The sequence below is a fragment of the Pseudorca crassidens genome, chromosome 9, assembly GCF_039906515.1.
Source record: "Pseudorca crassidens isolate mPseCra1 chromosome 9, mPseCra1.hap1, whole genome shotgun sequence".
NCBI lineage: Eukaryota > Metazoa > Chordata > Mammalia > Artiodactyla > Delphinidae > Pseudorca > Pseudorca crassidens.
In genome coordinates this window covers 62,455,685-62,472,049 of record NC_090304.1, presented here as the reverse complement: position 1 = coordinate 62,472,049, position 16,365 = coordinate 62,455,685, and the positions used below count along the sequence as shown (strand labels likewise).

At 38.6% G+C, this 16,365-nt stretch overlaps 1 protein-coding gene across 14 annotated transcripts in view; it reads left to right on the top strand.

Annotated features, from left to right (window-relative positions):
- The window catches only part of DLG2 (discs large MAGUK scaffold protein 2), a 2,011,757-nt gene that overhangs the window by 979,776 nt on the left and 1,015,616 nt on the right, over positions 1-16,365 (top strand). For 11 of the 14 annotated variants that reach the window (XM_067750576.1, XM_067750568.1, XM_067750571.1 and 8 more), the window contains one exon: positions 7,443-7,604. In XM_067750576.1, the coding sequence (XP_067606677.1) occupies positions 7,443-7,604 (162 nt within the window). The remainder of the gene's footprint in view (positions 1-7,442; positions 7,605-16,365) is intronic. The other 3 variants (XM_067750569.1, XM_067750580.1, XM_067750584.1) reach the window with 1 other exon arrangement.

Below are 16,365 nucleotides of genomic sequence, written 5' to 3'. Positions count from 1 at the left end.
AACTGGCTGGCTACATACTGCCCGAGTCTCTGGTAAATAAAATTCCGGTAAAGGAATAGCGAAGTATTTAAACAAAATATTTTCCTCAAAATAAGATGGTGGCTGGCAGGGCCTGGATGAGAATAGCCTGTTTTGAAAGTTAAACGTATACAGTCTTGAGAGGAAGTGAAAACCGTTCATTTCCATGTAATTCATTTTTCAAGACTGCTTTCCGGCCTCTTTGGGTTTTTCCTGTTTTCTGAGCTGCATTCACTTCTTTCTTAGGGATCATCACTCTTTGCAAGTCTGTTACTTATTTTCAACTTTCTAAGTGACTTCATGCTTCTCCTAAAGTCTGTGCTTCTCTTCTGCCAAAGCACATTTTTAAAACTGAGAGACTTCCTTCCAGCGGCAGCATTGTCAGCCGGCTCCATTGGACACACTCTCTGTGGCCATTGTTCTGACCTGACACTCTGCGGGAGACAGAGAGAGATGGCAGGGACTCCTGGCCTCAAAGAATTTAGATTCCAGAGGGGGAGATAAGACTTGATGCAGAAAATGCTATTTGTTGCTATAGTAACAGAAGCCGAGGAACTAAGAGGTTTTGAGCATTTCCTCAATGTCAGGCTTTGTGGAAGAAACTGTAATCCTTCCTTAATTTTGTACCTGCTGTATAGTGTTGCTGTAAGTCTTAAATGGGATACTTTCTATAACACTCTTAGAAAAGCGGACAACATCCACTAACTGTTAGGCATTATAATATTACTTACCTTTCAAGAGGACCAAACATATTCCGGTTCTCAGAGTTTGATTTGTTTCTCTGTCTCATCAGAACAGTGCCAACTCCTGCTGCAAGAGGGAAGCAGAGCACTTTTTATGCAGAAGCAGAGATAGATTCAGGTTTTTATTTATGAGGCCTTGAAAGATTTGTGACTTCTCCCTCAGCTGGTCTACACTGTGCCCATGGTGCAGCACCATCTTCCAGACTGTGCAGAACATCCAGTGATGGATCAGATGCATGTAGGCGCCTGCGTTTGAATCCTGGGTAACTTAGGACGGTTTTGATTCATACAGGAATCAACAGAATGTGGTGAGCAGAATCTGGTTGAATTTCCCAGCCTTTGGCCATCCACATGGAGGTCCTGTGGTAGAAAAGGAGTACCAGTATGATTACTTGCAGGTTCAGCTGGGAGGGCTTTTTGGTCAAATTTATTGCTCAAATGATTTAAGTTTAGTTCAGTTAAAGTCACATGCGTTGGTCTCTTACTATGTATCTTACTATGGGGCACTGGAGATTGAGGTGAATATGACTCCATCTCTGCTCAGAGGCTCTCATGGGCTAGCAGGAGAGATGGGCACACAGATCATTGTGGTATAGAGTTGTTGCTATTCAATAACAGGAATCCATGCAGAACACTCTGGGAGCATAAAGAAAGGACATCCTTTTAACCTTAGCAGTCAGAGAATGCTTCCAAGAGGTGATGACACCCAATCTGATTATCAAGGACCTGAAAATGTTTGCCTGATGAAGGAGCCCCAGGGGTAGAGGCTAAACTTCAGAAGGGGGAAAGGGATAGGATTCCAAAGTCAGGGACAAAATGATCTGTGACAGGGGACGTGAATAATAACCAGTCTTCCCTGTCCTGAGCACTTCTGCCTCACTCCTCTTAGAGCCGGGAGAGAAGATATAATCTGTTTACCAAAGTTCTGTTGCTCCAGAGTCCCCTCCAAAGGACCAGGCTGAGGAGAGGAAAAGAAGAAGACACAGGTTTCAAAACAGAGGCCTTCCTCAATGGCCCTCCTTTTACAGGCAATGCAGAAACCCTCAAAGATGCCCAGTATGGCATCAGTACCTAAGAGACAAGCCCTGGAAATGAGAGAGGACTCAGAATTGCCCAGAAAATTAGAGCTGATTCTTAAATCAGGGTATGCCCTCTGTGGAGTTGTTTAATCTCCCTTGTTAGATGACTCTTGAAGATTTCCTAAGAATTATGTTTCCTGAAGATAAAGTTAGTCTCTTAAGATCTTTGAGTCCTGATTAGTTTAGAAGAATATTTAAGTGCTCTAGCTCTAGAGTCAAACTTGTGTTTGAATCCTGGTTTGCCACTCACCAGGTATGTAAGCTTGGAGAAACCTACCTAACTAACCAAGCCTCAGGAGAGGATGATGAGAACACCTATCTCACAGGTGTGATGATGTGTATAAAGCATTTAGCATAGTTCCTGGCACATTAACTGCTATTATTATTGGTTTTAATATTACTATTAGTGTTAGGATTAGTATTTCTGTTAATAGTGTTAATATTAATAGTAGTCTTAGTATTACCAAAAAAATCATTTTTGATCCAGCCGAAATTGAATCCAAGCAGAGAGATTTTACTAAACCACATCAGGGTGATTCCTCTGGAGGCTCTTGTTTCAGTTAAATATGGTACTTCTCACTGGTTCTTGTCATCTTGTGCTTAGTCATCTCTTGGAGAAAACTGCAAAAATAAAGGAGGAGGAATACCTGGCTGGTACCAGGAAGAGTACTCTTTAGGTCTCTTGGATGGGCCCTATTGCCTACAATAGATAGCAGTCTGCTTTTCAGCCTTGTCTCCTGCCATGCTCCACCTCGCATCCCATTCTTAAACATCAGTTCACCAGAAGCAGACCTAAAATGGGTAGTAGTGTACATATGATTTCTGGAAGGCAGTTCCCAAGAAAGGCCCTTAAAGGAGTAAGGAAAGCACCAAGGAGTTCTGCAAGAATGTAGGCCCAGGGGCGGTCTAGCTTCAGACTGATGCTATGAGGTGCTTTGGAGGGTAATTTGCAGGGCATTTTGTTTCAGTTTGAGGGGTGGGATTTGGGGTTTCTAGTATAACTCCCAGACACATTTAAGTGAGGAGGCTTTTTTTTTTTTTTACGGTACGCGGGCCTCTCACTGTTGTGGCTTCTCCGGTTGCGGAGCACAGGCTCCGGACGCGCAGGCTCAGCGGCCATGGCTCACGGGCCTAGCCGCTCCGCGGCATGTGGGATCTTCCCAGACCGGGGCACGAACCCGCGTCCCCTGTATCGGCAGGCGGACTCTCAACCACTGCGCCACCAGGGAAGCCCAGTGAGGAGGCTTTAATCACGCAAGGACAATCTTACTGTGAAGTATGCAGATGTGGGCCTTAAATGCATAGAAGGGATTTCCGTGGATTTGGGCGGGGGCAATAGCATCTGCTACAATCTACTTCAAGACCTCCCTATTCCCTCAGAACATGATTCCCCTCTTATTACTTATCTCCTCTGCATATATTGTTGTCTTTGCTTAGAATTTCCCTACCTCCTTCTGTTATCTTTCTAGATCCTATTGCAAACTTGAAAGCCTCAGACAGAGTTGGTGATGACCCATTTCTGCTCCCACAAAACTCAGTTTATGCTTACAGTCATTACCACTATGCATTGTGACTTACCTGCCCATATGTATACTCACTTAATAATTTATGGTCTTCTTAAGGTCAAGAACTGGTTCATATTCAGTTGGTATTCTTAGCATATATTAAAGGAAAGATGTGGTGAGAGATATATAATACTTAGGAATCTGATGTCCTTTAAGATTGTGTCAAGCCAATGATGCGGTTGTCTTCTTTTGCTTAAAACTGAGTTCATAATGTTTCACGCAATGAGAGATTGCATCCAGCAGCCAAGATAACTTTGTAGCTTGAGCAAGTTATACCCATTTCATCCATTTGTTCAACTGTCACTCATAACTTTATTCAGTGAATAGTTATTGAGCATATGTGCCAGGTACTTGGCTAAGGACTGAAGGTACAAGGATAAGCAAGACCAAATGGCCCCAGTTCTCACAAAACCTTATAGTTCACTGTAAAAACTCAAAATATACACAATCATATAGCATGATAAAAGTTGTGATTTGGGGAGTATATAGGGAGTATGGGAACACCCACAAAACCTCAGATTTGCAGTTCATGAAAGCTTCCCAGAAAAGGTAATGTCAGAGTTGAGGCCAGAGGACCAATGTATGTTAAAATGAACAATTTTTACTAATAAAGCATTAATTGAGCATCAAGGTTGATTTTAGAGTCTAATTTAAGCCTCCATCAGTCTTCAAAATGGGTTATAATTTTATGAAGATAAGTAATTTATGTAAGTTCTTTGACATACCACGTAAGTTTATTATCTGTGTCCTGATAGTTATTTCTGCAAACAATTCGGTGAGATGTCTATTTTTAATAAATGAAATCTTTCTCTAAACCAGCTGAATCCTACTGCGGGAATCTTTGAGGAGCTTCCATAATCATTTTAACTTTGCAAAATTTTACTTTTGGTGCTCTTGGGTCTTTGTGTTTTAGAACACAAGCACTTCCTGACTGTTATGAGTGACATGAATATGGCTTTACATATGTTAAATTTTAAAAAGCTTAAAAGAATTCCTCAAAAAACTAAAAATGGAATTACCATATGATCTAGCAATTCCACTTCTGGGTGTCGATCCTAAAGAATTGAAAGCATAGTTCCAAAGACATTTTTGTACGTGCATGTGCATAGCAGCATTATGTACAATAACCAAGAGGTAGAAGCCATCAACTGCCCATCTACAGATGAATGAATAAGCAAAATGTGGTATATACATAAAATGGGATATTATTCAGCCTTAAAAAGAAGGAAATCCTGTCACATGCTACAATATGGAGGAACCCTGAAGGCATTATGAAACAAGCCAGTCGTGAGAAGCAAATACTGTATGATTCCAGTGACATAAGGTATCTAGAATAGTCAAATTCATAGAAATAGAAAGTAGAATGGTGGTTGCCAGGGGCTGGAGAAGGGAAAAATGGGAGTTGTTTAATGGGTATATAGAGTTTCAGTTTTGCAAGATGAAAAGATTCTGACGATTGGTTACACATCAAATTTTATGTTATGCGTATTTAACATTTTTTAAAAATCTTTAAAAACTTGGAAATAATGATTTGTTTATATTTATTCCATAACCCTGAGGTAAGAGTGGTGAGATAAAAGAGTTCAGAAGTAGTGGGGACTCAGCTCATGTAGTGGTGTTGGGAGGTGGCTTATGGCAGGATAAGGAAGCTGAAGGTTTGTCACGTGGGCAGTGGGAGCCACTGAAGGGTTTTGAAGAGAAGGACTCTGTCAGTTTGAGATCCAGAACGCCAGCTCCCTGGCATATCGTACAGGATGGATGGGAAAGGGGCAATCTCAGCAGCAGTCTAACCAGTCCAGAGGCTGTTGCTGTGGTCCAGCTGAGAGCTGAAAACCTGAACGTGGGCAGTGGTTAGTGGAGGTGGTGGGGGATGAGGATGGGGTAGACTCAAGAACTATTTAAGATATAAATTAGGCAGACTCAGTGATTTAGTAAATTGACAGATGGTAGGGGGTGGTGAAAGAGAGGATGGAGTCTCACTGACTCCTACTTATCTGGCTCGGGTGATTGCATAGATGGTAGTGCCTCTCTGAGAGAAAATTGAAGAGAGGGAGGAGATGTGGAGGGCAGATGGGCTGAAAGTCAGAGACACTAAAATGGGCATATGTATGACATTAGTCCACTTCCAGTGAACAATACATAACGGATCAAGAATGAATGTTAAACTGGATCCCTGTTTCTGAGGCAGATTACCTTCCCAAATTATTCATAGAGTTAGGAAAATGAAAGTATGGTATTTTGTAATTCACAGAAATGTTCTGACCTCCATGAAGGCTGTTGTGTATTCTCCATGAAGTGTTTTATACCAAGCTGCTGATTCTGTTATCAGGCTTGGGCTTCATCGCCTTATGTGAGTAGAGGAGGGGATGATGAGAGTAGAAAGAGGATTCAGATTCAAATTATCTGGACAGCATCCCAGCTCTAAGGACCACTAGTTAGGGGACCCTAGACAAGTCTCTTAACCTCTCTAAATGTTAGTTTTCTCATAAGTAAAATGGAGCATCATAGATAAGAGGAATTTCAGTGAAAGAAATAGATGAGCGTCTTTGCAAACTTCAGTCAAGATATTTTTAGCTGAAATTTTTGTTTTGAAACTAATATTAAGCTTGGAACATTGTAGAAAGCCTCCCTGGAAAATACAAGTAATGATAATCAACTTCTGAGTAAGAATGGACATCAGATTGAATTACCAACCCTGGGTGGTTCTTCTTGTTACTGTCAGTTTATGAGTCAGACAGAGAACCGATGTCTAAGAAGTCATATTTTTCACCTAAAACTGAAAGAAACATAGGCATGATTTTGTTAAGAAGATGTGTTGTTAGTAACCTGATGTGATAAAAATAACTGTTGGTGATGATAATAAATGGGCAGTGGGATGAGGTTAGACATCACAGGTAAGCCCGAGGTAGTGTTATGACAGTGTTTGGACCATTGCCCCTAATATCCTTGTGCCATTCAAAGGGAACAAAGACAAAGCAAGGCAAACTAACATTTTATTAACTGGGTTGGGGGTAGGATATAGAGTATTCCCTTTTTTCTTTCCCAAGTAGACCAGTAGCCTTGAAATAATGAGACTCTAATGGGACAGGTCTGAAGGAAAAGGGGTGAGAAGCAAAGAGAGACAGAAAAGAGGGAAACCCAGGCCAACGCTGAAGATGGAGGTTGGCCCATGGCCATGTCTACTCTCCCACTGACCATGCCTTGTCCTGACCCTTTTCCTTCTCTGCCAGCTTCCTTAGGTCTGCTTGGAAGACTCAAAGCACGGCCTTTGCCAGAGGATGCTCTTACTATTATAGGCATATAGAAGGAAGACGACAAAGAGGAAAAGGGACCAAGAGAGAAGGAACTATTATCTCTTTCCCCTCAGGGAATCATATCAATATAATATAGGCAGACCCTTTGCCTTGATTTTTAAGTCCTTTAAAAGAAAACTCCATCTTTGGAAATTGTGATCTTTTGTCCTGGAGTCCAACTAACCCAAATCAACACTCCTCTTCCTTGGATATGAAAGTAAGAAAGGATTGTCTTCCTTTAAAGCCAATACAAAAAAATCAGGTGGCAAAAATTTTCCCTTATTTCCTAGAGAACTTAAGGCTTAGACATAATCTGAATCAAAATTAGGGTTCCTGAATGATTGTATCAGAATTCTGTCTTCTCGCTCAGTACTTTTTCTTTTCCATCCTTGACCTAGAATTTTTAGCACATATTTAGCTACTCTGGTCATTCGGAGGGTTACCTCCTCACCTACTTAGGTAAACAGTCTCAGTCTTATTTGTTATCACCCTTCTGTATTTTATAAACAGAGATAGTGCATTATCAGGCAAAAACAAGCATTGGTTGGTATTGATGATTGGTTCAGTATTGCTTCCACTTGACTTGGTTAATGGTGACCACCAAAAGAGACTGCAGCAAAGCCTGTTTGGTGATGTCAGCAATAGGTACACACTGTGTCCTGTAAATGAAATAAGAATGTGACGTTCAGAACTGTACCCTTTGCAAACGCTAATGCTTTTCTCTTTCTTGTCTTTTTTTCCTAGAAGTATCGCTATCAAGATGAGGACACTCCACATGATCATTCCTTACCTCGACTGACCCACGAAGTGAGAGGCCCTGAACTTGTGCATGTATCGGAAAAGAACCTGTCTCAGATAGAAAATGTCCATGGATACGTCTTGCAGTCACACATCTCTCCTCTGAAGGTCAGTTCTTTTGCTCTTAGAGCTGGCGGCAGTGACTGGTTTGCATTGCTAAGGGAGATGTTTGCTGGCCTTAAGTGAGGCTCTTTTAAAACACTACAGTGAGACATGGTTGCCAAAGGGTCTTTCTGTGGTTTGGAGGCTTACTGGGAATTCCTGACACAGGGAAGTTCATACAGTTATTTGTTGAAATGTCTGAAATCCTTTTAGTTGTTGAGAATGGGCTAAGGAAAGAGCAAACAGTGAAAAACTAAAAGGGATAATAAGCTGACCATGCATTTACGAAGTCCAGGAGGACATCAAGTTTTGTTCAGATCTATCTCTCCATCTTATTCTTGGCTCCAGATAAAACAAAGGAAGTAAATATAACATGATGACACCTAGTAATTGCCTTACCATGTAGACTAAAAAGGAAAATGCGTGAGTTCGTTCAACAACACCTCTATTTTATATTTCTTTCTATGTGGTGTCATACTTTTCCAACATTTTCTACTTTTTTTCTTTAATTTAAAACAATTTCTTGATAAATGCTATTTTGACAAGAGGGACAATGAAATGAGAGTAAGGATTTTCTGTGTTCCTTGGGTGCAGTTTACTCTGTCTTTTGCTTTGCTGATGCTATGGATTTTGTGTCTTGGATAAAAGCTTATAAATGTTGATTAAAGGCAAAAAAGGAAAAATGGAACTAGAGTCAGTGATGTAATAGAAGACAATAGAAGACAAGAAATGTAAAACAAAACAAAACAAAAAACTACCAAATAACCCCTTGATATGGCTAAAAAATTTTTTCTTTTATTTTGTTAGCTACAACATTCACTTCACTAGCACTTTCATATAGCTGTGTTGCAATAAAAAATGTAGCCATGAAGGATGACCTGATGCCTTCTGGGACCTTATTATACCTTCCAGAACATCAAAGAAAGGCCAAATTATGTTTAATATAGCTCCAAAAGTTGGTATAGTTTAATACCCTGGCATCCTAAAACCGCATTATCAAGTAAACTAGTGCTAGTTACCACAAATTATTTAGAATATTAGGCTAATTGTCAAATGCCAGTAAATATTTTATAATATGTAAAAATATGTAAATATTTTGCCTCTGGAATCCATTGTTCAATTCTTCCCAGAGTCTCTTTGGAAATCATTGACTGATGGATGGAAATAGGTATTTTTAGCCAGGAGAAGAGTAGATTAAAGGTTGGAGAACAGGAATTTACCTTCTTATACTTAGGGCTGTCATGTGGGAAACTCCATATTGGTGGGCAGAAGCAGAACCACTGTGCATAATTAACAGGAAGGTATATTTGGGATCATTATAAGACCACAACTTCTGACAGAACTACCCCCAAAAAGCACTACTTTGCGAAGCAGGAATTCCCTGTCCCTAGAAATCAGGCTTGCATGATGACCTGGCAGTGGTATGGTGGAAAGGACTCCTTTTTCAGCAGGAGAGCACACAAAATTATCTCTAAGTTCCAGTCTAACTCTAGGAATCAATGATTCTATCCTGTGGTCAGATGAATACCTTCCTGCTTTAAGGACCTTTCATCTTTGCAAACAATTGCTCATCCTTAATCTGTGCTGACCAGTGTAAACTGAGAAAGGGCAGAGCTGGGAGACTGGACTGCACAGAGAGTATTTACACTTCAGATGTTTTTCTTTCTAACCGGATGAAAGAATCCCTGTAAGAACCTCCACGAAGCCTCCCTTCCTTTTTGGCCTCCCAACTTGTCTTTCCCCGCTTCCTACCACTTCCTTTTTTAAGCAGCTCTAGAGCATAGCTCCCAATGGCTTTAAGCTGAGAAGGACAATGGAGACTAGTCTAAAGCTAGCCTGGCAACAGTAAAAAACATGAACAAAATAATAAAAGCACTATCAGATCTTCATGTTGTATATTAAATTTTTAGCATATACTTGATAATATAATTATCTGAACATCTACAGTTTGGTGATTATACCATGTGTTATGCTACTCTGTGCCTCATTTGGAAAATGTCTATTAGAGTTGAAGGAAATTTTGCTTTTGCTGAAGATCGTATCTCAAATATAAAGGGATCTTTCCTATCTCTTCTTTATCCCTTGATTCTAGGCATCTCAGAGTTAAGTGTCTTCCACTTTGATGGCTTTTCCTTAGCTTAGGTTTTCTGTTTCTGTTGCTCCCTTCTATCTTATTTCTTACTATGTTCTTTAAAAAAATTTTTGGTTTTTATGTTTTTACTTTATCAAGTTGTTAAGAGGTTATTATATTATCACAGTTCAAGTGTTTGGCAAACCTGCCATGATTAAAATCTAATGTGCTATTTTCTCATAAAGGAAGCCTATTAAAGTTATAGAAATGCTAAGAGGGTACAAATTCTCCATTAGACCTGGCATATTTTCAACGTTGTTGCTTCTTTGATCTGTCTGGTGCTCTTGGGTCAAGCATTAAAAGGGGGAAGAGTGAGGAGGCAGAACATACAATCATATAGTGCTCCCTGAATCCTACTTAGAAGACAATGGGGTTCTCTAGTATTAATTAGGAACTTACATGTGGCATGCCTGAACAGAGAGTGAGATTGCTGGAGAACAGTTTAAATGTCACATTCAGCGGGCTCTGAACCATTAGCTGAGTAATCTCATTGTTGCAGGTTTGACAGTCATTTCTTCCATCACCGCATAGCACCTGAAACCTCAGTTCTAAGATTCATCTGCCTTTGGAGGACAACGGCTGCCTGGCTGATAGATGGGCTTGCTTAGCCTGTTTTCGTTAGAGTGGCTTGGCCAGTGTGAAGTATGGGGTTGGAAGGAGAAATGCAATTTAGCGGTTTATTTTCCTTGCCTCCAGATGGGGATGCTTTCTCTTCAGATGCTACCTTAGAATCTTCCACAAAAGAAATTGGCCTGTAATAAAGGCCAGTTTAGATCAATTCAGTAAGTATTAATTGACTCTCTACTAGGCATATCATGATAGGTGGAGGGGAAACAAAGGGCAGTAAAACATTATTTTAAATATGCACATCATTTGCAAATATTTTCTCCCATTCTGAGGGTTGTCTTTTCCTCTTATTTATGGTTTCCTTTGCTGTGCAGAAGCCTTTAAGTTTCATTAGGTCCCATTTGTTTGTTTTTGTTTTTATTTCCATTGCTCTAGGAGGTGGGTCAAAAGGGATCTTGCTGTGATTTATGTCATAGAGTGTTCTGCCTATGTTTTCCTCTAAGAGTTTGATAGTGTCTGGCCTTACATTTAGGTCTTTAATCCATTTTGAGTTTATTTTTGTGTTTGGTGTTAGGGAGTGTTCTAATTTCATTCTTTTACATGTAGCTGTCCAGTTTCCCCAGCACCACTTATTGAAGAGGCTGTCTTTTCTCCACTGTATATTCTTGCCTCCTTTCTCAAAAATAAGGTGACCATATGTGTGTGGGTTTATCACTGGGCTTTCTATCCCGTTCCATTGATCTATATTTCTGTGTTTGTGCCAGTACCATACTATCTTGATTACTGTATCTTTGTTGTACAGTCTGAAGTCCAGGAGCCTGATTCCTCCAGCTCTCTTTTTCTTTCTCAAGATTACTTTGGCTATTTGGGGTCTTCTGTGTTTCCATACAAATTGTGAAATTTTTTGTTCTAGTTCTGTGAAAAAATGCTATTGATAGTTTGAAAGGGATTGCATTGAATCTGTAGATTGCTTTGGGTAGTATAGCCATTTTCACAATGTTGATTCTTCCAATCCAAGAACATGGTATATGTCTTCATCCTTTTGTATCATCTTTAATTTCTTTCATCAGTGTCTTATAGTTTTCTGCATACAGGTCTTTTGTCCCCTTAGGTAGGTTTATTCCTAGGTATTGTGCAAAGGAAGCAACTGACAAAGGATTTATCTCCAAAATTTACAAGCAGCTCATGCAGCTCAATATCAAAAAAAAAAAAAAAAACCCAATCCAAAAATGGGCAGAAGACCTAAATAGACATTTCTCCAAAGAAGATATACAGATTGCTAACAAACACATAAAAGGATGCTCAACATCACTAATCATTAGAGAAATACAAATCAAAACTACAATGAGCTATCACCTCACACCAGTCAGAATGGCCATCATCAAAAATCTACAAACAATAAATGCTGGAGAGGGTGTCGAGAAAAGGGAACCCTCTTGCACTGTTGGTGGGAATGTAAATTGATACAGCCACTATGGAGAACAGTATGGAGGTTCCTCAAAAAGCTAAAAGTAGAACTACCATACGACCCAACCATCCCACTACTGGGCATATACCCTGAGAAAATCATAATTCAAAAAGAGTCATGTACCAAAATGTTCATTGCAGCTCTATTTACAATAGCCAGGACATGGAAGCAACCTAAGTGTCCATCAACAGATGAATGGATAAAGAAGATGTGGCACATATATACAATGGAATATTACTCAACCATAAAAAGAAACAAAATTGAGTTATTTGTAGTGAGGTGGATGGACCTAGAGACTGTCATACAGAGTGAAGTAAGTCATAAAGAGAAAAACAAATACTGTATGCTAACATTTATATAAGGAATCTAAAAAAAAATAGCTCTGAAGAACCTAGGGTCAGGACAGGAATAAAGATACAGGCATAGAGAATGGACTTATGGACATGGGGAGGGGGAACTGTAAGCTGGGATGAAGTGAAAGAGTGGCATGGATATATATACTGTACCAAAAGTAAAATAGATAGCTGGTGGGAAGCAGCCACATAGCACAGGGAGATCAGCTCAGTGCTTTGTGAACCCCTAGAGGGGTGGGATACGGAGGGAGGGCGGGAGACACAAGAGGGAGGTGATGTGAGGATATATGTATATATAGCTGATTCACTTTGTTGTAAAGCAGAAACTAACACACCACTGTAAAAAAATTATACTCCAATAAAGGTGTTATAAATAGATAAATAAATAAATATGCACATCACTCTCCTAGGGAACCTCAGTTCTAATTATGTATGACTTATCTTCACTCTGCAGTAGGATTTCAAATTTCTGAATCTTAGGTATTGTGAGACCCCAAGCATCTAGCAGAGTACCCTTTACAGAGTATCTGTTAACTCTCTATCTCAGGTTCTTCATCTGTAAAATGAAGGTACCAATAATATTTATCTCATAGGGTTTTTATACTAATTGAATGAAATAATACATGTAAACTGTTTAGTAAGTGTCTGGCACATAGTAAGTACAACCAAATGTCGCTTTTGATCTTGTTATTATCATCAACCTGCTACCATGACAAATACTTCCAAATCATTTATTTTATTTATCTCATTTGACCTCTATGAGATATTATACCTGATATTAAAATTAAATAGTTCCCTTCAACCACAGAACTAGTGAATAGGAATGCCAATATTTGTGTCTTGGGTCTTTCTGGATACAAAATCTGTATTCTTTATCACTCCTGTGTTATATTACCTTCCTCTAAATGATTCTACTATTTTTAAAGAGATCTTAATGTCAGATTTTCCTTCCTTGGCTCCAGGTGTGTAAAATTTGAAGGTCATTTTTTTCATATAACCTTATTCTTAAAAGTTAAGCAAATATAAAATGTAAGCAAATGTGTAAGACATTTAGTTTCCTAAATGAGAACCATGAAGTGTGATGACAGATGGGAGCATGATGAGGAAATAGAAGGAAAATAGGTTCTATCTTTAAAATATTTCAATTCACCCAGTAGTAAACTCCCAAGGATTATGTTGCTTTCCCATGACAAAAAGTAGTTATTTGGGAGCTAGCTCCCTTTTGAAGAATCCCTTGAGATTGTAAGAATTTGTTTCTCATCAAGGGAGACATACTTTGTTTTGAGCAATTGGAGCGTTTTCTGCACTGAGATACAGTCCTCACACTAGGTGAAGAGAACCCAGGTAAGTCCACACCATAACCCTCATGCTTCTCCTTCCCAGGACCTGGCAAGATCTATTTCTGTCATTTTTATTTGGTTATTCGTCTCTTAAAATGTTCATTCCAAGTGTGTTTAATTTTATAAACTATCTTATAATTTTCAGAAATGAGCAATGTAGAAGTTACACGTTCAAACATTGATCAATAAATGAATAAAGCTACTCTCTATGCTCTGTTTCACATTAACATGATATTTGTTAGACCACAAATCCAACCAGTTGTTTTGATTCTACTTTTATTCATAACCATTAGTTTTGTTTTAATAAATTTACTGTCAGTATATCATCATTGTACGAACGCCCTCAAGGTCAGGGTGTATGTTGGTTTTACTCATTATTATATTCTCAGTCCTTCAACACATACTTTGTTAAATTAGTTATTTGTAAATGGCAATATGAACAGTTATGAATAATTGCCTTCTGGGGGATTAGTGATATTGATACTAAAATAAGCAAGAAATTAAGGCACAGACTTCTTGTTTTTCTCTATCTGTTGTCCCCTAATCATTGATACGGAATTTCATCAATTTTAAACCTGATATTTCCTCATGTATTACATATCTGAAATCTGGATGTGTCCTAAAATCAATGACATCTTGCAATTAAAATTGGCAGCATCTCCTAGGGTGCATAAAAAATGGTATGTCTTACAGTCAAAGTCAGCAATGATTATTTACAAGGAAGATTAAAGGGTTTTTTTCATAGATTGATGTGAATTGCTTTAATCAGATAAATATGATTTTCTATCTTCTAATTCTCATTGAGACCAGAATAAACAGTTCTGGGAAGATTTACCAAAAAGTGAGAATATAAGAAGTTAGGATAGACTCTTATTCCCTTGAACAACTGGGCATTTGTTGAATATATATGGAAAAACAATGGAGAATCTGGAGGCAGTGCAAGTTTGGGGAAATTATAGGGGGCGATTTCTCACAAATGAGGAAGCTAATATACAGAACTGCAGGCAGGAAAAATAATGTGTACTTTGTTGCACAACTATTTTCTTAACAGGGTTGCCAGAGCCTGCCTTATAGGAAAGTATGTTTTAGCCAACAGTACAATGAATCTTTCTTCGTGAAGTCTTTCCTATTAACTCTTGACCGACTCCACTTGGTTATAATGTCCTATGACACATGGAGTTTGCATGGTTAGCTTTTTTATATGCACCTTATTCTATCAACCTAAATAATTTTGTGGAACTAGGTATTGTCCTTTCCTTTAGATATTCCATTTATCTTGCTCCTAATAAATGTGTAAGCTCCTGTGAACTGGACCACATCTTATTTTTGTTTTGTTTTATTTTCCTTCTTTCTCCCTCATTGACATCTACAGTGAAACTGAACCAGGGTTTCCCAAAGTGCGTCTGGTGGGATTTTGTCAGCATTATAAAGAAAATAAAGAGATGAATGCTGAAAACATTTGAGAGGTTAAGTCCATTAACTTATTGAATGATTTCTCGGGCTCTAATATGATAATATGAAATATAAACCTCTAAGATGGGGATGTGGTTAATACACAGTATTTTCCAAACGTGTTTGGTCATGAGACCTTTTTTCCCAAATAAAATTGTTTTTTGTTTGGACACATAGACTTCTGAAAATGCTATAACAGACACATATATGATGACGATTACAACCCATAGAAAAGTTTAACATAAAAATGTATTCTGGCCTTGGAAGCAGCCTCAGTCAGATTGAGTACCTGGTCCTCTACTTACTGGCTGTGTGAACTTGCTTATGTTTTTTTAACCTCCTTCAGCCTCAGTTTTTTTATTTGTGAAATAATGGCATTCACTCATATGTTTCTATAAAGTTTGAGCTCTGTAAAAAGAGCTCAGTGTTTGACACATAAGAAATACACAAAAATGGCAGCTATCCTTATTGCTATGGATGTTTTGATATTAGTATGTATTAGTATTATTTTAATTTTCTAAACTAGAAACATTTATGGATTTTTTAATTTTAATCTCTCCTTTGTTTTCAAATGTCTTAGTGTTCTCATCTTCCTCTCTTTATCCACAGCTATTATCCCTGTTCAGGTTTTCATTACTTTCAGGCAGAAAGTAGTGTGGTTATTGTAAAACCTCATGGACTTTGGAGCCAAAAAAATAAATGTTTGAATCCTGACTCTGTACTTTCTGGCTGGGTAACCTCAGGAAAATCATCTAGCATTTCTGAGATGCAGTTAAGTTTAATATGAACAGAACCTCTTATGTGTATTGATTGATTCATTTATTTATCAGTTCATTCATTTGTACAGTAAAATCTCTTTGACCTTCTCCTGTATGCTGGGCTCTATGTTATTCCCTGAAGATACAAAGAGGAATATGCCTTCAAGTTGCTTACAAGCAATAGTTAGATTCACAAACTTGGAGATGTATACATTATAACATGTCATGTTATGTGCAATAAAGAAAGTAGCAAAGAAGAGGAAAATGCTCCCAAGACCTAGAGAAATGGTTTAATTTTCTCTGAGCTGGAGATCTAGGGACAGGTATGGTCAGAGTAAGCATTATAGGGGAGCTTATTTTGACTTGAAGGAAGTTGGAGATAAAGCAGAAAGGTCAAGTTTGTCCTAGACTCCAGCAGTTGTCTATCAGTATGGAAGAACTCTAGAAATGGCAGGTTATTTTTATTAATAATTGAGTAGGGCAAAGGGATGGAATATAAGGATTAAGAAGGGGTACAGAAGTGGGTCCAAAGCATGCCATCAAGCAAGGGAGATAGATGGGAACAGGTAATGAAGGGCCTTATGTAGAGATTGGACTTCACCTTGTAGGTAATGAGGAATGACTACGCAATTTAAAAAGAGGAGAGACCTAGTCAGATTTGCAAATTAGACCATTAGTCATGTCATGTAGCAGAGTGG